At 42.5% G+C, this 18,669-nt stretch overlaps 1 protein-coding gene across 2 annotated transcripts in view; it reads right to left on the minus strand.

Moving 5' to 3' along the window:
• asap2a (ArfGAP with SH3 domain, ankyrin repeat and PH domain 2a) overlaps positions 1–18,669 on the minus strand; it is a 74,157-nt gene that overhangs the window by 33,892 nt on the left and 21,596 nt on the right. For both annotated transcript variants that reach the window (XM_047392855.1, XM_047392856.1), the window contains exons 2-4: positions 18,003–18,075; positions 5,610–5,755; positions 5,169–5,243 (exon numbers count right to left, since the gene is read on the minus strand). In XM_047392855.1, the coding sequence (XP_047248811.1) occupies positions 5,169–5,243; positions 5,610–5,755; positions 18,003–18,075 (294 nt within the window). The remainder of the gene's footprint in view (positions 1–5,168; positions 5,244–5,609; positions 5,756–18,002; positions 18,076–18,669) is intronic.

The following is an 18,669-nucleotide window of genomic DNA, read 5'->3' on the forward strand; positions in this document are numbered from 1 at the left end:
AACGTCCCTCCATAGTTTGTAGAAAGACTCCACCAGGTGTCCTAAAGGCTGCAGAAGGCTTGAAGATGTGGTGGAGGTTCACCTTCGAGCAGGACAACGACCATAAACATAGAGGCTGATACACTAGGATGGTTTAGATAAAATTATGTTCATGCGTTAGAATGGCCTAATCAAAGTCCTATATCCAACAAAGAATTTGTAGCGGGATTTCAAAACTGATAGATCAAGGAGCTCTGGAAACGTTTATGACTGTAATGTATCAGAATCGCCGAGTCATCCTTGCTGCAGACAAACCACAGAGGAAAGTTTAATGGAGAGAAACGGCAAAATAATTCGTCATGGGTGAGAATTCAACAAACCATCTGAGTGAGCAATAATTAATATTAATAATTAATTGGGAGACCTTTTATTTGAAACGGTATCAGATATTCCCTGACAGGTTTGGTTGGAGCTTCATTTTCACCTTTCATGCCTGCCTCCATCTTATTTCTCTGCTCTCTAAGGAGAATGTTTATATTTTAGTGGCTCTGTTGGAGCTTCGGAGAGTTGTGATCCCACCGGTGACCTTCACCTAAACAGAGCAGGAGTGGCAGCTTCAACCTGTCGGGATCTTCTTGTGGGTCACATGTATCCATCCATTCACTCAGCCAGCTAAGAGGAGCACAAAGGGACGCAACAAAATCTGATCCCAGGGTAAAAGACCGGAGCTGAGAAGGAAACGCGGAAAAAAGACAGGCGCCCTTCAGAGAAAGAAGAGAAAGAGTTAGTGGAAGGAAATGTCAGAGCTAGAGAGAGGGGAAAATGGCAACAATGTTTAAAAATACCACACACATATTTCTGGGAAGGGTAGAGCAGAGCAGAGCAACACACCGGGAAAAACACCTCCCACGAGAGCAGAGGACTTTCAGGACCTCCTTGTTCAGGGTGAAAGTGACTAGAAGGACGATTTCACCAATAACCAAACGTACAAGAACAACAAGTCCTACTAAACCCTCCAGATACATCTATCACCCAGAGCTAGGCATGCTTCTGACTGAATAAACTAACATTATCATAAACTGTAACGTTTCAGCAGGCCGGATCTGAAGAATCTTCGACCCTTCTTCTCTACATGGTCCAGAGTCCTGGTTCCTCCTTGAGGCTCTCCTCTCTTCAGTGCAACCCACAGGTTTTTCTACAGAACTTGGGTCCAGGGATGGTTGAGATGGTTAATTTTGGGTCTGGTGAGCCATTTCTATGTTCATGTTGATATGTTTTAAATAATCCTGGAGTTCTTGATACCATGAACTGTAACACTTGGTTTATTCCTGCCTGTCCCATCTTCACCAACAAGATCTACTGACAGAAACGCTCACTCTGTTGGGAGGAAGGATTTACTGCATAATGCTACAAACACTTCCAAAATCTCCCAACCGTAACAACGTTTGCAGTTAGATGAATGAATTTCCTCTGTAGGTTCTTCTTCTGCAGCCAACCGTTGAATAAAAGGCAGATTTGATCTGCAGCAACATCCACTGTTTTAATAACTGCAGTAAATAGTGAAACAAGTATAAATTCAAAGGGACATTTTTTAGATCCAGACCCTATTAAGACATTTAGTATGCCAAGGTTTAGTAGAGAAACAGGCCCACATCATCACAGATCCTCCACCGTACAGTGGAGTAACAGTGGAGATGAGGTGCTTTTTCGCATATTCAACCTTTGTTTCACGGCAGACTCACCTGCAGCGTTTGTTTCTGAAAAGCTTGGTCTGCAGTCCCAGTAGAGTTTAACAAACTCAACATGATTGGATGTGTGATGGTGGGAGAGAAAAGGTTTTTTCCAGGTGTGCATCTCAAACAACCAGTTGGCATGCAGACAGCCTGCAATGGTTGTTATGGAGCCTTTTCATGCAGACTTTTTCAAACCTTTTTAGCCAAGATGACCAAGCTGGCAGCTAGCCTAAAACGTGGGTCCCTGTGTCACATCATATTTATACCCCAGGGAAACAGAAACATCATATTTTAGGGAGAGATAGTTTTATTAAAACAAAAATATTTCCTAATGTTGTAATGATTCTTTTCTCCACTGAATACGTTTTGCTTATATTAAAAGGTTGTGAGATCATTCAGCTGTTGCTGCAAAAGACGGATTCATCGGAAGACCTCCACATCTTTACCAGGGGTGATAATAAATGAGGAAGGGGATGTAAAAACAACAGCAGAAGGGCTGCTCGAGTGAATCACATCTTGTTCAGAAAGTTTTAAAGCTGGCAGGAAGTTGAGCAAACTGATAATAAAACTTATCACAGATATCTGCTCCCTCCTTAAAATCCTGTGGGTGCTGTTAGATGGCCCACTGAACCTCAGTGAAGAGCTGGATCTCTGCTCGTCACACCGTCCCCACGATCAGAACAAACACAGGGAATCCCACCCAGACGCTGTGACCCTGCAGCCCATATGACTCAGTGTGCTTAAAAAAACCAAACACAGACCCGTCATTAAGCAGAGGATGAGACAGGTCGACGGCATGCATGACATCATGCCGGCGTCTACCCTGGAAGTCCACAGTTAGCACAACGGTTCGGTGGACTCGGCTATTTGCCTTCAGCAGTACACAACCCTGCCTCCCGTTAGACCTGAAGTACCGCCTGAGTGAAGGGTTTACAGAGTCCTTTTCAGAATCTCATCAACTCGTAAAACTGAACTAGAACTAACCTGTTATAACACATGAGGTCCATATTCACACCCCTGTGGTAAGATGCTGTGGTAAAGTGGTACTGCAGCTATGGTGACAGGAGGCAGCAGCTGCTGGTTCCCTCGGGTTCAGGTTACTGTGACCACTGCTCAGCACAGCTCTGGCAGAACAGTGGCAAGCTCTGAAGGAACTATGGTCCATCTACAATCATTCAGTATTACATCAAATTACCTCAAAAGGTTTTTAAAACCTTCGAATTCAGAGATTCACCTACATTTCTGCAGTATTTAAAGAACTGCATTTAAACCATTTGACTTGGGTCAAACATTCTGGCTTTCTTTCTAGAAGCATCTCACATTCCTCCTGACAGAACCGGTGTAACTGGGTCGGGTTTGTAGGCCTCCTTGCTCACACACACCTTCTTAGCTCTGCCCAGAAACTCTCCGTGGGACTGAGATCAGGGCTTTGTGATGGCCACTCCAAAACACTGATGTTGTCATCATTCATTTGGTTGTATGATTAGGGTCATCGTCCAATTAGAAGACATATATGTGTCCAAGCTTTCACTTCCTGGCTGATGTCTTGAGATGTTGCTTCAATATTTCCCACACATGTTATTTTCTTACAGTTCCAAGCATGCATCCAAATTACCAAAAGAATGACTTCATGAGAAGAAAATTAATATCAGGCTCTTTAGAGAGGCTATGTGGAGTTGAGACAGTGTTAGTCTGTGGTTATGCACCAGGTTATTCCATTGTTTTCATTTCTTAATATTTTTAGGGATTGACCTGTACATGGTAAGCCCTTCAATTTACCATAGAAAAAGCATTAAAAATCTTCATCACATAAACCTGCTGCTTTAATCGGCCATTGTGTGCATTGCTTTAGAGTGATTCCCACTTCCAAGGTACAGCGAATGGTGCATGATTTAAATGCTACTAAAAGGTTGGCTTTCTTCTTCTCTAAGCTCCATTGACTAACTGTCACATGCAAATCTGAAGCTCTGACTATAAAAGGGACATTTTTATATCCAGAGGGCCAAACATTCTACAGCAGGGCTTTATTATGTATTACAAACTTATTTAATCTCAAGTGCGGAAAGAGTAATGCCTCCATAATGTGCTGCCTTATCTCATTCTTGAGTTAATTTGTCTCTACAGACTTCCTCAATGTTTTACAACATCCACTTCAACCATCACTTAATCTTCCCTCCTGTTCCTGCAGTCCCAACTGCCTCTCATGCAGGTCTGGACACTTTCCTGCTCTCCGAACAGCCAGAGAGAGGACGGGACTGAAGGAGGTGGGATAATTACAGGAGCTGAAGTGGTTTTAGGGGAATTAGGAGACTACTGGCTGTGGAGCTGAGCCGGCTCTCTCAACCCAATCCATTTACCTCCATCCTTAGTTAACTTTTTCTCTCCCGGCCTATTCCTTAGTGTGTGTAACTGAAATATATATAACAGCCAGCAGCTCATTAGCTCTCTGTCAGTGGGATAATGAGAATCATCTGAGGGGTAATGAGTGATAAGTGGGTAGGAGTTACAGACGTGAGAGGCTGCCCTAGTCAGAGAAAGGGTGGGTGACGGGAAAACCGAGCGGTGCTCCAGGGAAAGGAAGAACGGAGAGGGAGCAAGACATAGTTGTGGAGTTAAAACAGAGACGAGAAGAGCAGATAGACCACGGAGCAACAGTCCTCTGGGTGGAAAAGTAGCTGAGTGGCAGGAGGTCATGAGGACATCTCATGCATCCAAGGCAACCAGGCTCATTAGACTGCTTACTTTAATTGCATCAAACTTCATAGAAACCAAAGCCAATCATGTGGCTCTAAAGTGAAAGGTCACTGGGACTGTAACGAGCTCTGATTGGATTACCGAGCTGCAGACGCTGTTGACGAGCGTTAGTCTGGCTGATGGATACACGGAGCTGTCCATCTGACTCAGATTATTACTCTTTATTGGACCTTAATCTGTGTCTGTGGTACCAAAACTCCCAGACTGTCAGCTAGCTCTAAGAGACAGTCGTTTCGTTTTAATTGTATTCTGTGTACTTTTGTAGCAACACTAGTTCTTAACAAAATTATGAACCAAGAAGTTGTCATTTGGTCCCTTCTTCTATTTTGTAGCCGTTAGAAAACCATTTGGTACGCTGAACATTTATACTTCCTTCAAGGTAACTATTTTCATGAATATGAAGAAATTATGAAGAGGAATTTTCTGAAATGCACCTGATTTTATTTATTTTCATCGTTATCCCTGTTTGGGTTATTCTTTCTTATGGAAAATGACAGATTATGAATCCTGGCTATTAACTGACTTTATTTACTGGAAAAATAAAACATTTGCTTACAGTAGATATTGGATATGGAGAACTCCAGGACTTTAATCTTTGCATACCCCTGGTGCCTGACAGACCTTCTGAACCTTGGTGGTTTCAGAAGGTCTGAAATAAGGTTCTAGCTTTCATAAAGACCATTGATGAAACGGCAGCCTTACCCCTTTGACTCCCTTCAGGTCTCCTTTCAGCAGGCTGTCCAGGGGGAAGGTGATGATGTTGTTCATGTTCTGGAACTGGAGGAGAGCGAAGAGGAAGAGGAGGGTTTACAGCTGCAGAACATTTATTTCTGTACCAACAAGGTTTTCTGAGTCTAAACGTCAAACCAACAAGCTAGCACCTAAATGTAATGATTAGAACTTCACATTCAGATCAGGCAGAAGTGACAAGACTAAGATCAAATCTTTCCCTGGATTTCATTGAGGGAGCAGGTTCAGACTGACTCAGATTGAGATGATATCTGGTGCTCCTCAATGGAAAACTGGAGCTCCATCCTCAGGGCGCTGGGATCCATCTGGACTTGAGATGTGCTCAGACTTGTGTGGGGGGGAAGAGACACTTAGAGGAAGGACCGGGGTTGTTATTGCTTCACACAAACTTACAAGGTTTTTGAAAAGTGCAGTGAGCTCCTTGGTGAAGACTGAGAACTTGAGGAAGGCTGAACCCAGATCCGGATCGTCCCTGTACACACAGTTTTCCCCGAACTTCTCCAGAGCCTGGGTGTACTGCTCCTCGTTCTCAACGTGGGCTGGAAGACACACGTATGCACATAGAGGTCATCAGAGGTCGCAGGAGGTCAGTAATGAAAGCTGCGCAGTCACAGTCATAACAACAATATCAGGAAAACATGCAATAGTGGTGGTCTATGTAGCTACTGGAAAATAATGTATTATTTCCATCCCAACGACATGGTTTCACCACAAAAACCGGCTCCAGAAGCTGAATCCTTCCAGGTAGCTGGAAACGTGGTTGCCATGATGGATGACAAGCTGACCTTTAAAGATCAACTCGCCTCCATCACTCAATTATGCCGCTTAACATTGTTAAACATCGGAGAGATCAGGCCCTACCTGACCCAACATGCCACCCAGCTCCTGGTGGGTCACCTCCTGCCTTGACTACTGCAACGCCTTCTAACTGGTCTCCCAGCCATGTGATGGGAAACATCTGCAGATGGTCCAGAACACGGTGGCATGTCTGGTGTTCCAGACTTTCAGACTCTTTACATGTGTTGTTCCAACATGGTGGAATGACCTAACGAGTGCTACCAGAACTGGTCCTTGTCTGACCCATATCTTCAGAGACCATCTCCTACCCTGTACCTTCTTAGCCCCTCTATGCCAACGCTCCATTTCTACGTTGTCAGCCCTGACAGAACATGACTACTGGTCTTCCTTCTGCACGGTTAGCTGCAATGTTCTGTTGTCATTTATAAATGGCTTTGGATAAAAGCGTCTGACAAGCGCAGAAACAGAAACATTTTGCCAACGCAAAGCTCCTGAAACATGTTCTGCTGCGTGAATTACTTGGACAGAGCATCAATGCATGGTACTGGTTTTATTTGTTTAGCTATCAGTTATTAGCCAACATTGGTTGCAGTCCAAGCACTTTTTGGGACATTAATATTTCACAGTGATGTTGAGATGATGATTCATGAGTAAAATAAGAGGCTTTTCCTCTTTATCATCTGGAAAACAGCTCCAGCTCAGTCAGACTGCAACGACTAACATCTGTGAAATTCAGTTTTATTGCCTTGCCACTGAATCTTTATTGAATTTGGGCTTTGACTAGACTATTCTAACACGATTATACTTTGATCTAAACCATTCCATTAAAGCTCTTGCTCAAGGATTTTCCTCTATCTAGCTTGATACATCATTCCTATCAACTCCAACCAGATTCCTTTTCCCAGAAAAGTATCCCCACAGCATGATTCAGCCACAACCATGCTTCACAGGGGATGGTCTGTTGAGGGTGTTATGCTAGGTCAGTTTTCCACCACAGAATTTTGCATGTAGGCTAAACTGATTGACTCATGTTTATTATTTTTTTATTTCTATTATTTATTATTCTTTAAACTGTTAATTATTTATTGCTTTTAATTTAGCTTTTTCCAAAATTCTGAGCCAATATCTGTTGCGTTCATTTTTGTCTGTTGCTATGACAACACCAACGGCATAAACTGTAGGCTGGTCTGGGATTAATAACTACAAGTTAAAGAAGGGCAGAGGTTAACAGGACTTACCAGGTTTAAAATTATCAAAACGGACACACACACACACACACATATCCGTGTTTTACTATCTTTATGAGGACTTTTCGGTTACTTCCATTGACTTCCATTCATTTTCCTTGATTTTTAGTGCCTAACTCTGACCCTAACACTAACCCTAACCAGTTAATACCTAACACTAACCCTAACAATAATTCAATTCATACCCTAGTCCTAAACCTAACCCCTGTCCCAAGAACGGAATTTGAAAAAGTGAGGACCAGGAAAATGTCCTCACTTTGTCAAAATGTCCTCACTTTGTGATAAAAATACAACAAATGGTTCTCACTCAGCAACAAGTACAAGAACACACACACACAGAATTTGGAGCACCTGCACAGGTTCACACACGTGGCTCCTGTCGCTGCCTTTGAAAAATCCCTTCATGTTATTAACAGGAAAGAAAAAAGCTTGAAAGCCCCTGAGTCTCTACCTGCAGGCGTCCTCATCACATGAGACTGGGTCTGGTGATCAGACCGCACCGAGATCCACAGTACCAGAGCTTGTAAATGTTTAAAAACTTTTCACCCCGTTTACATTTTGTCACATTACAGCATAAAACGTCTGTGTGTTTTATTGGGCTTCGTGTTATAAACCAATAAAAAGTACAAAAAACTTCAAAAAGGTATGACACTCATTGCTTTTGTTGCATATATTGATTTTACATTTTACTCTTGTACACCTACATAAAATTGTCAAAGAAAGTGCCATCAGATGTCATCTAATTAGTTAATAGAGTCCAGTTATGTGTAATTTACCCTCAGTCTCAGGTCAAGGTGGACGTTGTGGAGAGTTTAAAGCAGAGTTAAGTTCTAAAACAATATCTTAAGCTTTAAACATCTCACAGAGCTCTGCTCAATCCACCATCATTTTAACATTGAAAGAGGATGAACGAACTGCAGACCCACCAAGACATGGACGTCCACCTAAACTGACAGGTCAGGCAAGGAGAACATAAATCAGAGAAGCAGACAAGAAGCCATTGGTAATCCTGGAGGGGCTGCAGAGATTCACAGTTCAAGTGGGAGAATCTGTCCACAGGACAACAATTCTTTGTTAGACTTTATGGAAAAGTGGCATGTTGGAACCCCAGCCATCGGTTACAACATGGATTCAGAGCTGAATCTTTGACCCAAAAACACATTGCCCCCTCCGCTCGCACTCAATTGGGCCGTGAGTATCTCCTTACTGGCAAGAAGGCACTCTTCAACTTGGATCACACCGATCGTATGCAACAAAGAAGCTACAGAAGAGCGCTACCTCACCGCACCGCAGTCACTGAAGGAACAGCAACGTGCCTTTATCGTACAGTTTGCCCGGGCTTGTATTCATAGGACAACACTTAACAGACCGAATTATTGTTTAATTAAATATTAAAATATTTATATTAAATATTATAATCGTGATAATAATAATTACAACTGGCAAAAAGAAAAGCTATTGTTGAAAGAAAGCCAGAAGAAGTCCAGTTTTCCACAGACTCTGTAGCAGACACAACAAACATTTGGTAGAAGGTGCTCTGGTCAGATGAGAGCAGAACTGAACCTACCTTACACATCAACCTGCACACACAGTCTCCACAGTGAAACATAGTGGCAGCAGCATGATGCTGTGGGACTGCTTTACTTCAGCACAAACAAGGAAGCTGGTCAAAGTTGATGGGAAGATGGATGGAGCCAACTCCAGGACAATCCTGGAGGAAAACCTGTTAGAGGCTGCAGTGGAGGTTCACCTTCGAGCAGAACGACCACTCTGAACATCCAGCCAGAGATACAATGAGATGGTTTACAGTAAAGTATATTAATGTACAGGAATGGCCCAGTCAAAGTAAGGACCTAAATTCAATTAGGAAATTGAGGGAAGAGTTTATGCACCACTTTATGTTGGTTTGTCACAATAAATCCTAATAAAATATCATTGAGGTTGTATCGTAACCACATGTGATGAAGTTCAAAGGGTATGAATACTTTAGCACTATACACAGTGGTCAGTTTTCTGAGTCCGGGGTTGAACACCTCTGTTCCACTGTGCCAGACGCCATGGCAACGATCTGCTGCATATTTAAACGCTTTAACATGACCTGAACCCATCAAACAGGATGGACACTCAGAGTGGTACTGAGCTGGTTTATTATGGATCTTTATCAGAACCAGCCCAAAAATATTTCCAATATAATAAACAACCTCCTCTCTTCTTCTGCTCCTCTAATTGCCACAAGGCCAGTTGCTATATAGTTTTAGCCAAGGGGTAATTTTGTAACTCTGCTACAGCTTCTAAGCTCAACCAGCATATCAGTCAACTACAAGACATCATTTCCTTAAGGAATGGGATCATTTCATATGATAAATGTGTTAATAACATTAATACACTGTTAGAATTAACACGGAAACCCTTTAACTAGGACCTTTTTATCTTTATAGAGACTCTGCTCACCTGCTAGATTTTACTATGTAGGCAGAAACAACTAGACAAACATTATACAGGTCCTTCTCAAAAAATTAGCATATTGTGATAAAGTTCATTATTTTCCATAATGTCATGATGAAAATGTAACATTCATATATTTTAGATTCATTGCACACTAACTGAAATATTTCAGGTCTTTTATTGTCTTAATACGGATGATTTTGGCATACAGCTCATGAAAACCCAAAATTCCTATCTCACAAAATTAGCATATTTCATCCGACCAATAAAAGAAAAGTGTTTTTAATACAAAAAACGTCAACCTTCAAATAATCATGTACAGTTATGCACTCAATACTTGGTCAGGAATCCTTTGGCAGAAATGACTGCTTCAATGCGGCGTGGCATGGAGGCAATCAGCCTGTGGCACTGCTGAGGTCTTATGGAGGCCCAGGATGCTTCGATAGCGGCCTTTAGCTCATCCAGAGTGTTGGGTCTTGAGTCTCTCAACGTTCTCTTCACAATATCCCACAGATTCTCTATGGGGTTCAGGTCAGGAGAGTTGGCAGGCCAATTGAGCACAGTGATACCATGGTCAGTAAACCATTTACCAGTGGTTTTGGCACTGTGAGCAGGTGCCAGGTCGTGCTGAAAAATGAAATCTTCATCTCCATAAAGCTTTTCAGCAGATGGAAGCATGAAGTGCTCCAAAATCTCCTGATAGCTAGCTGCATTGACCCTGCCCTTGATAAAACACAGTGGACCAACACCAGCAGCTGACACGGCACCCCAGACCATCACTGACTGTGGGTACTTGACACTGGACTTCTGGCATTTTGGCATTTCCTTCTCCCCAGTCTTCCTCCAGACTCTGGCACCTTGATTTCCGAATGACATGCAGAATTTGCTTTCATCCGAAAAAAGTACTTTGGGCCACTGAGCAACAGTCCAGTGCTGCTTCTCTGTAGCCCAGGTCTGGGGAATGCGGCACCTGTAGCCCATTTCCTGCACACGCCTGTGCACGGTGGCTCTGGATGTTTCTACTCCAGACTCAGTCCACTGCTTCCGCAGGTCCCCCAAGGTCTGGAATCGGTCCTTCTCCACAATCTTCCTCAGGGTCCGGTCACCTCTTCTCGTTGTGCAGCGTTTTCTGCCACACTTTTTCCTTCCCACAGACTTCCCACTGAGGTGCCTTGATACAGCACTCTGGGAACAGCCTATTCATTCAGAAATGTCTTTCTGTGTCTTACCCTCTTGCTTGAGGGTGTCAATAGTGGCCTTCTGGACAGCAGTCAGGTCGGCAGTCTTACCCATGATTGGGGTTTTGAGTGATGAACCAGGCTGGGAGTTTTAAAGGCCTCAGGAATCTTTTGCAGGTGTTTAGAGTTAACTCGTTGATTCAGATGATTAGGTTCAGAGCTCGTTTAGAGACCCTTTTAATGATATGCCAATTTTGTGAGATAGGAATTTTGGGTTTTCATGAGCTGTATGCCAAAATCATCCGTATTAAGACAATAAAAGATCTGAAATATTTCAGTTAGTGTGCAATGAATCTAAAATATATGAATGTTACATTTTCATCATGACATTATGGAAAATAATGAACTTTATCACAATATGCTAATATTTTGAGAAGGACCTGTATAATGTTCCTGGTTGATGTAATCTAGGTGGAAACCCGACCCAGTGAACCAGAACTGAACCCCCTGTTGACTGTGGTTGTGACACATTTGTTTTGGTCCCTATGCTAACTTAAGTTTTAGCTCAGCGAGTAAAACTAGGCGAGATGCCATTTTTATATTTTCACACTCATCTCAGAAACGTTTTCTGAGTGTGACTCCTGGCATCCATAACCCAGTTCTGAACTTCTGAGCCTCTGGAACTCCCAAAGTTGGTTCCAGAGGCTGCCAGCATGCTTGGCTTCCCTCACCGTTTAGTCCCTGAAGATCTGGACCAGTTCATCAGATGCCCAGGGGGTTTCTGAAACCTTCACTCACTTCCTTTACCCATTCTAATATTTGTTCAAATTTACATTAGGTCCTAAAACTTCTGATTAGATCAGGGGTGTCCAAAATGTGGCTCAGGGGCCATTTGCAGCCCTTGGAACAACAGGAATGGTACAAATTTGGCCCTCCATTGAACGGAGATGATGCAGATGGACACATCAATAACAATCCTGCTCTGGACATCTGAGACTTAAACAGTCCTGATCAATTTCAGGATCTTGACTCCTGTTTCGTTCAATCATCTTGGAGGAAGGTTCATGTGTCTTGAAGATGTTCATTTATCTCCTGATTTCTGCAGTTTCATTCATCAATACTGAAGAGACATTAATTAGTACCAGTTCTAGTTTTCTTTCAAATCTTTACTAAACTGCTAGATTTTTTCTATGAATAAATAAATATCCTGAAAATGAAAATAAATCCCCTCCTGATTTAAGACTAAATGTGTGAATCATGCTTCAGATGAATGTTTATTTCAGTATCATGAGACATCTGGGTTTTTGAGCCTGGTTGAGTTATAGAAGGTAACGTTTTTAAAGTAGTTTGTTGCAGAAATATCTCACTGAGCCTCCATGTTCCTCCTCTAACCTCTGCTAAACAGTGATCCTGTTTCTACTGTATACAATAACACCATTGGACCAAAGCACACTTTTTACCAAACAAGTTGTATCTCATCAGTTTGCATACAAGCAAAAAAAAAAAAAAAAGTAACGTAGAGCTTTCTGCATCTACAGAGGATCTTCCAACATCCCAAAAGTTTGCTTTGCAGCTTCCGAATCCGAGTTTAATCACGGGACAACAGGCTGGCTCTGCGAGGCCCGGTCCGCTGACGCACACAGAACAAAGTGTGAGCGCAGATATCTCTGTACAAACAGGGCGAAAACAACGCTGGACACCATGTTGGCGAGAGAGAAGGGAGCAAACTAAACAAAGAATTACAGGACATGAGAAAGAAAATCCCAAAGATAAAAATGCTTGGCAAAGCTTACAGAGAATCAGAATCAGCTTTATTGCCAAGTTCGTACATACAAACAAGGAATTTGACTCCGGTACACTTTGCTCTCTGGTTTTTGTTTTTTGCATTAAAGAATATACAGATATACAATATAGAAATATACACATATATAATAAAAAGGTGCATTTGCAACATCTGTATGCTGTTGTTCTGTACTCTATTGAATGTTCATCAGAGAAACAGCCTGGGGGAAGAAACTGTCTCTGTGGCAGCTGGTTTTAGTGAACAGTGCTCTGTAGCGCCACCTGAAGGTAAAACTCTGAACAGTTTATGTGCAGGGTGTGTGGGGTCTGCAGAGATTTTAGCAGCTCTTTTCCTGACCCTTGACCTGTATAAGTCCTGGATGGAGGGAAGGTCAGCTCTGATTATTCTCTCTGCAGACCTGATTATTCGTTGCAGTCTGGACCTGTCCTGTTTTGTGGATGATCCAAACCACACTGAGATGGATGAAGACAGGACAGACTGAATGATGGCAGTGGAGAAGATGACCAGCCTTCTTTTGAACAGTGTCTATGTGTGAAAACCATCTCAGGTCTTCAGAGATGGTGGTTCCTAGGAACCTAAAGTGGTCCACAGCTGCTACAGTGTTGTTGAGGATGGTGAGGGAGGGTGTATGAGGGTGGTCTTCTCCAAAAGTCCACCACCATTTCCACAGTCTTAAGTGGGTTGAGTTCAAGGTAGTTCTGACAACACCATTGTACCAGTCGATCCACCTGCTGTCTGTATGCAGACTCATCACCGTCCTGGATCAGACCAATGACAGTGGTGTCGTCTGCAAACTTAAGGAGTTTCACGGACAAGTCCGCTGAGTGGCTGTAGTGGAATATTTTTACCATCAGAACTTAAAATAAGTTCTGTTAAGTTTGTAGAGTTCACATTGCTTGATATCTGGATGTGGACCAACAGTCTATCAAAAGTATTGACACCCCTTGATCTGTTCCACACTTTGTTCTGTTGCAGCCACAAACCTTTAAGGGTTTTATTGGGATTTCATGTGACCAACACAAAGTCCAGAAGCTCTTATCGCTGACTCAGCTTCTGCAGTTTCCCCTGACTCTAGAATAATTATTCATTAATCTAACATGAAATATTCCCTCCTCATTACTATTCTTTGTGCTGATGCTGAAATATTCCTGCAGAGCTTTCGGCTGGATAGCCAGTCTCACCCGGCATGGGCTGAACAATCAGGATCCCAGTGGTGCCTCTGTTTTGTTTCACCCACCTCCTCTCGATGCAACATAAACTTGATGCTTTCACACAGTTTTTCCACAGATACAGCTGGCCGAGACTGAACTTAGATACAATATTAACACTGTTTCTATCTGTCAGATCCTGCATAGCTGTATCCAGTGGAGCTCCTCTCTGACTGAGGCAGCAGTTTTAAATCCAACTGAAAATGAGGAGATTACTAGATTAAGGCAATTAATGCATCGAAGCAGACAGTATGTCCCTGTAGCATGAAAGCATTTTTACTGAGTTTAAAACAAAATGATGCAGGAAACCAGTTTGTTGATGCATTTACAAACTGGAAAATGAAGCAGTTTGCATTTAAAGAACAGGGGAAAAGTCCGTTCAGATCAGTGATTGCAATCAAAACAACTGTCTGGTACCAGGAATATTAAACCTGTTTGGTCATCAGCAATTGACTGGAACGTCTCGAATTATAATGTAATTTCCACAGCATTTAAATCTTTCCATTCTTTACCGAGAAGGATTATTCACAAGTTAAAAGTATCTAGTAGAACTGCCAGTTATCCCAGGAGTGGACGCCCAAGAAAGTTAGCTCCTGGATCAGATGCTCAGAGAAATGACAAAACCTGAATGAGCCACAGGACATCTGCAAATACGTCCCCTTTGATAGAAGAGCCCAAAGTAAAGCTGTCTGTTGATAGAGGGTTCGGTTTGGAGAAAACCACACACAGCGTATCAGCATACAGTTTCTACTGACTGTTAAACACGGTGGTGGGAGGCTGATGAGTTGGACTTGTTTTTGTAGCCACAGGCCCTGGACAACTTTATTCATCAAGTTGAACCATAAAGTCTGTACACCAAAGAAAAAGAAAAGAATTCAGGTGCCACAATGGCTCAGTCAAAGTCCAAATGTCAACTTGAATGAAGTGATGAGGCAGGTCATTGATAAAGTTGGAGAAAAAAATGTCAACAAACATGGTTTCAATGAACAGAAGCGAAATTTGTAGAGAAGAAGCCAGATAGAAAACAACTAGAGTTATCGTTGTTAGAGGTGGTCCTACAAGCTATCGCATCAGGGGGTGTACTTAACTTTTACCATAACTGCTTGGACACTCATGATGATGTCAACAGAAAAATTCACACTTACTCCCTCACTGTAAACTGAAACCGTGTTCATAGCTGTGCATCTGCAAGGTAAGTCCCACCTCTGTGAAGTTTCTTACTCTAGACCAGGGGTTCCCAAACGTTTCACCCTGTGACCCCCAAAATAACAGCGCTAGGTACGGGCAGCCCCCTAAAAATACATATAAAACTCTATATTCAATGAAATATAGAGTGAAATAATTATAGGTATTTTGAAATAAATTTACTTTAAAAAAAATGACATTCGATTATTTAATTCTATCATATTATTTAATTGGACATTTCAGGTCTTTATTTCATGATAAATAATTCATTTAATTTATCACTTTTGGCCCTCCATACCCTCAGCACAGCGGTCACATTACACACCACCCACCAACTTGGTGCCCCGCGAACCCCCAGGGAGTCCTGACCCCCACTTTGGGAACCCCAGCTCTAGACTGAAAGATATACCATTTGGATCTGGATCTACCGCAGCAGCTGAATGTGATCGTTTTCAGAACTGAACAGATTATTTTTATTCAAGCCCAACATATAAAAAAAGGTGCAATTTCTGACCACTTCTATATTTGACCTCTGAAGGTTTCTGAGAATCTCTGTAAAATAAGCTGCAAAGTAAATTTATCTTGACGAAGCAAACTGCTAGACCATTCCCAAACTAACTGATACAACCAGCTGCATTCCAGCATGTTCCTCACTTATCTACTACACTGTTGGAATGTTGATGATGGAGACATCAAGACAAACTGAAAGAATGAAAGGACAGTAGCAGCTGCTGCGTTCCTGTTCACAGGAACCTTGATTTTTATTATTCATCTGTCCTGTTGCAGCATTTCAGGCAAACGGCATGGAGAAGCTGGTTGCCATCATGTGCTACAACAAGGACATCTGGAGACGGTATCCTACTTGCTTGATTGATGTTAATAAATCAGGGTTGCATCTGGCGTCAAGGTAGACAGGTTGCATTGATAAAATATGAGCCTGTGTTTGTATGACCTTCCATACAAATATTTTAAAAGGTTTGTGTGCGAGTGTGAACGTGTGTGTGCGTGGAGTAGTGTGTGCTAGTTTGTCACCTGGAATTGTGAAGATGTTACAACAGTGAGGAGAGTAGTAACCCCCAGTGCCCAAGAACAGCAGGTGGTAGGTAGCCTCAGCTCCCAGAGGCCGCAGCTGCCCCAGCAAGGCAGACACCCCCACAGAGTGGCCATACGCCTGACACAGAGGCAGGTCGGCGGTGAAGCACAGGAGCAGCAGCCCCCAGGCCAGAGACCCGCTACCTCATCGTAGCATCCCCCAGTGCAGGTCAAGCCCACAACCCAGCCAGCCTTGCGACCAGGCGTCCACACAAGTCAGAAAGACCAAGGAGAGGGAGGGTGAATAAAATAAATCTCAAACAGAGACAATGGCAACCTCTGAATATCAGATCCAAAAATGCAGCAATGCAATTATTGATATGTTGTTACAACAAAAGTACAACATGTTGCTGATAAAAATCTGAAGTCCTTAGAAAAAATGACAAGAATTCACATTTCATGCAGCTGGATCAAAACCAGCTGATAAACAGAGCTTCAAAATGCACAAAGAAGAGACAAAAACACCCAGTCAGTAAATTCCTGAAAACTCAAATAAGGCTGTTCATCAGACCAGAACCCTTAAAAGTTCAAATCTGCTCATAAATCTGGATTTCATGTTATTTTCTATAAAGCATTCACACCTCCATGGACCCTGATGGCAAAAGCAAACAGGAGATCAATGGGTCTTTCATCAGAAGAAAGCTGAAGTTCACACCCTTCTGACCAAGGACTTGGTCCATCTCCAAACATACCTTCATTCCAGTATTTAACAATAATACTGCAACATCATGTTAAGTAAGTAAATTCTACTTATAACATTAGAAATCACATCTGAAAATATAATCATTATAAATACATAAAAAGAAGAATTTAGAAGATGAATAGAAACATTTTGCTTGTATCCAAAAAGGCCAGAACCTGGGCAGCATGTCCGCCATGACAGTTAATGATAGGTGACCTTGGTTAATGTGACCTCACCTTGAAGGCAGCAAATAAAAGTGTTCTGGGAAGTCTTTCCCCAGACAAGAAACTGTTTCTACTGTCAACACTGATAAACGTCTCTGGACACCAGACGGACTCAGGCTTCCAGACAGTAAGGTGGATTTCTGGATCACACATGGTCCTGCATCAGATGCTCCTACAATCCCAACAACACTAACATAACACATGGTACAGGGAAGACAGAACCTGGGTCCGATCATGCTTCAGCACCCACATGCCCCCCCCCAGCTGTTCCTTTCAGGGTCTGAATCAGACAGCTGTCCCTGTGGCCTGAACAGAGCACGCTCTGTTCTGAAAAAGAACCCGCTCAGCACATTGTTCTGAGGGTTCTGTCAGGCAACCCAAACAAAGGACAGGGAAAACACCGGGGCAGTCAGCCGCAGCAAACACACCATCACATTCACGGGGGCTCAGGCCTGCTTTAAGGTTAGTCTGGTTAAACGTCTGAAGGCATCCTTCATCTTCATCTTCATCATCTGAGTCCTTCTGGGTACAAATCCAGCATCATAACAGAAAATGCTTCATTTTAGTTTCTGCAGCAACCAGAGGTGAAAGAATAACTTTAAATCTAAAACATCCATGTTATTCTCGGCTCCTTTACCACCAACAATCATTAAGAAATAAATCAAAGTAAGATGAGTGCCAGATTTCAGTATAACTTAACAGTCATGCACAGCCGTACAGATCCAAAAAGATCTAAGGAAACAACTGCAGAACTACTGTTTATTTTTGCACTCTTATGAAAAAGCAGAACTTCTGATGTACCAAACAGTTTCAGACATTTTGGGCTTTGAAGACTTGAAACAGGTCAGTCTGGTGTCCAAACTCAGGAACAAAGAGATACGGAAATGAAAATCGTTTTAGAAGATTCCACCAGGACGACTCACCCAGACCAGATGTGTAGATGGCCTTGACCGACTTCTTCATCTTGTAGAGAACACTGCGATCCCCATCCAGAGCCTGAACAGACACACAAGCACATACAGAAACTCAGAGGCTCAGACAGAAACTAGTGGGGGTTAAAGGTCATCTGGTTGGTTTTGCTGTAATAATGTAAAGATATTTAACATTTTGTCACATTACAACCAAACATCTTTCATGTATTTTGTTGGGATCTTCTGCAATAGAACACCACAAAGCAGAGCAATCTGAAAAGTGTGGCGTGTATTTATATTTTTGTAGGAGCACCTTTTGCATGTTTCTACCAGCTTTGCACATCAATAGGTGGCAAATTTCCAGCTATTCTTCTTTGCCCATTAGCTCAAGCTAATAGTCAGGCTGGGTGGAGACCGTCTGATCATCAGTTTTCAAGTCTGGTCAATGACTCTAAATTAGATTTAGTCAGTTTAGGTTTAGGTGGACTTCCATGTCTTGGTAGGTCTGCATGTTGGTCCATCCTCTCTCCATGTTCAGATGATGGATCGATCAGAACTCCGGGAGATGTTCAAAGCTTGGGATGTTGTTGTAGAACCTAACCCTGCTTTAAAGTGAATCAGAACTTTCTCCCTGATCTGTCTGCTTTGTTCCTTGGTCTTCATGATGCTGTTTGTTCTC

Source organism: Girardinichthys multiradiatus, chromosome 19, assembly GCF_021462225.1.
Source record: "Girardinichthys multiradiatus isolate DD_20200921_A chromosome 19, DD_fGirMul_XY1, whole genome shotgun sequence".
Classification (NCBI taxonomy): Eukaryota; Metazoa; Chordata; class Actinopteri; order Cyprinodontiformes; family Goodeidae; genus Girardinichthys; species Girardinichthys multiradiatus.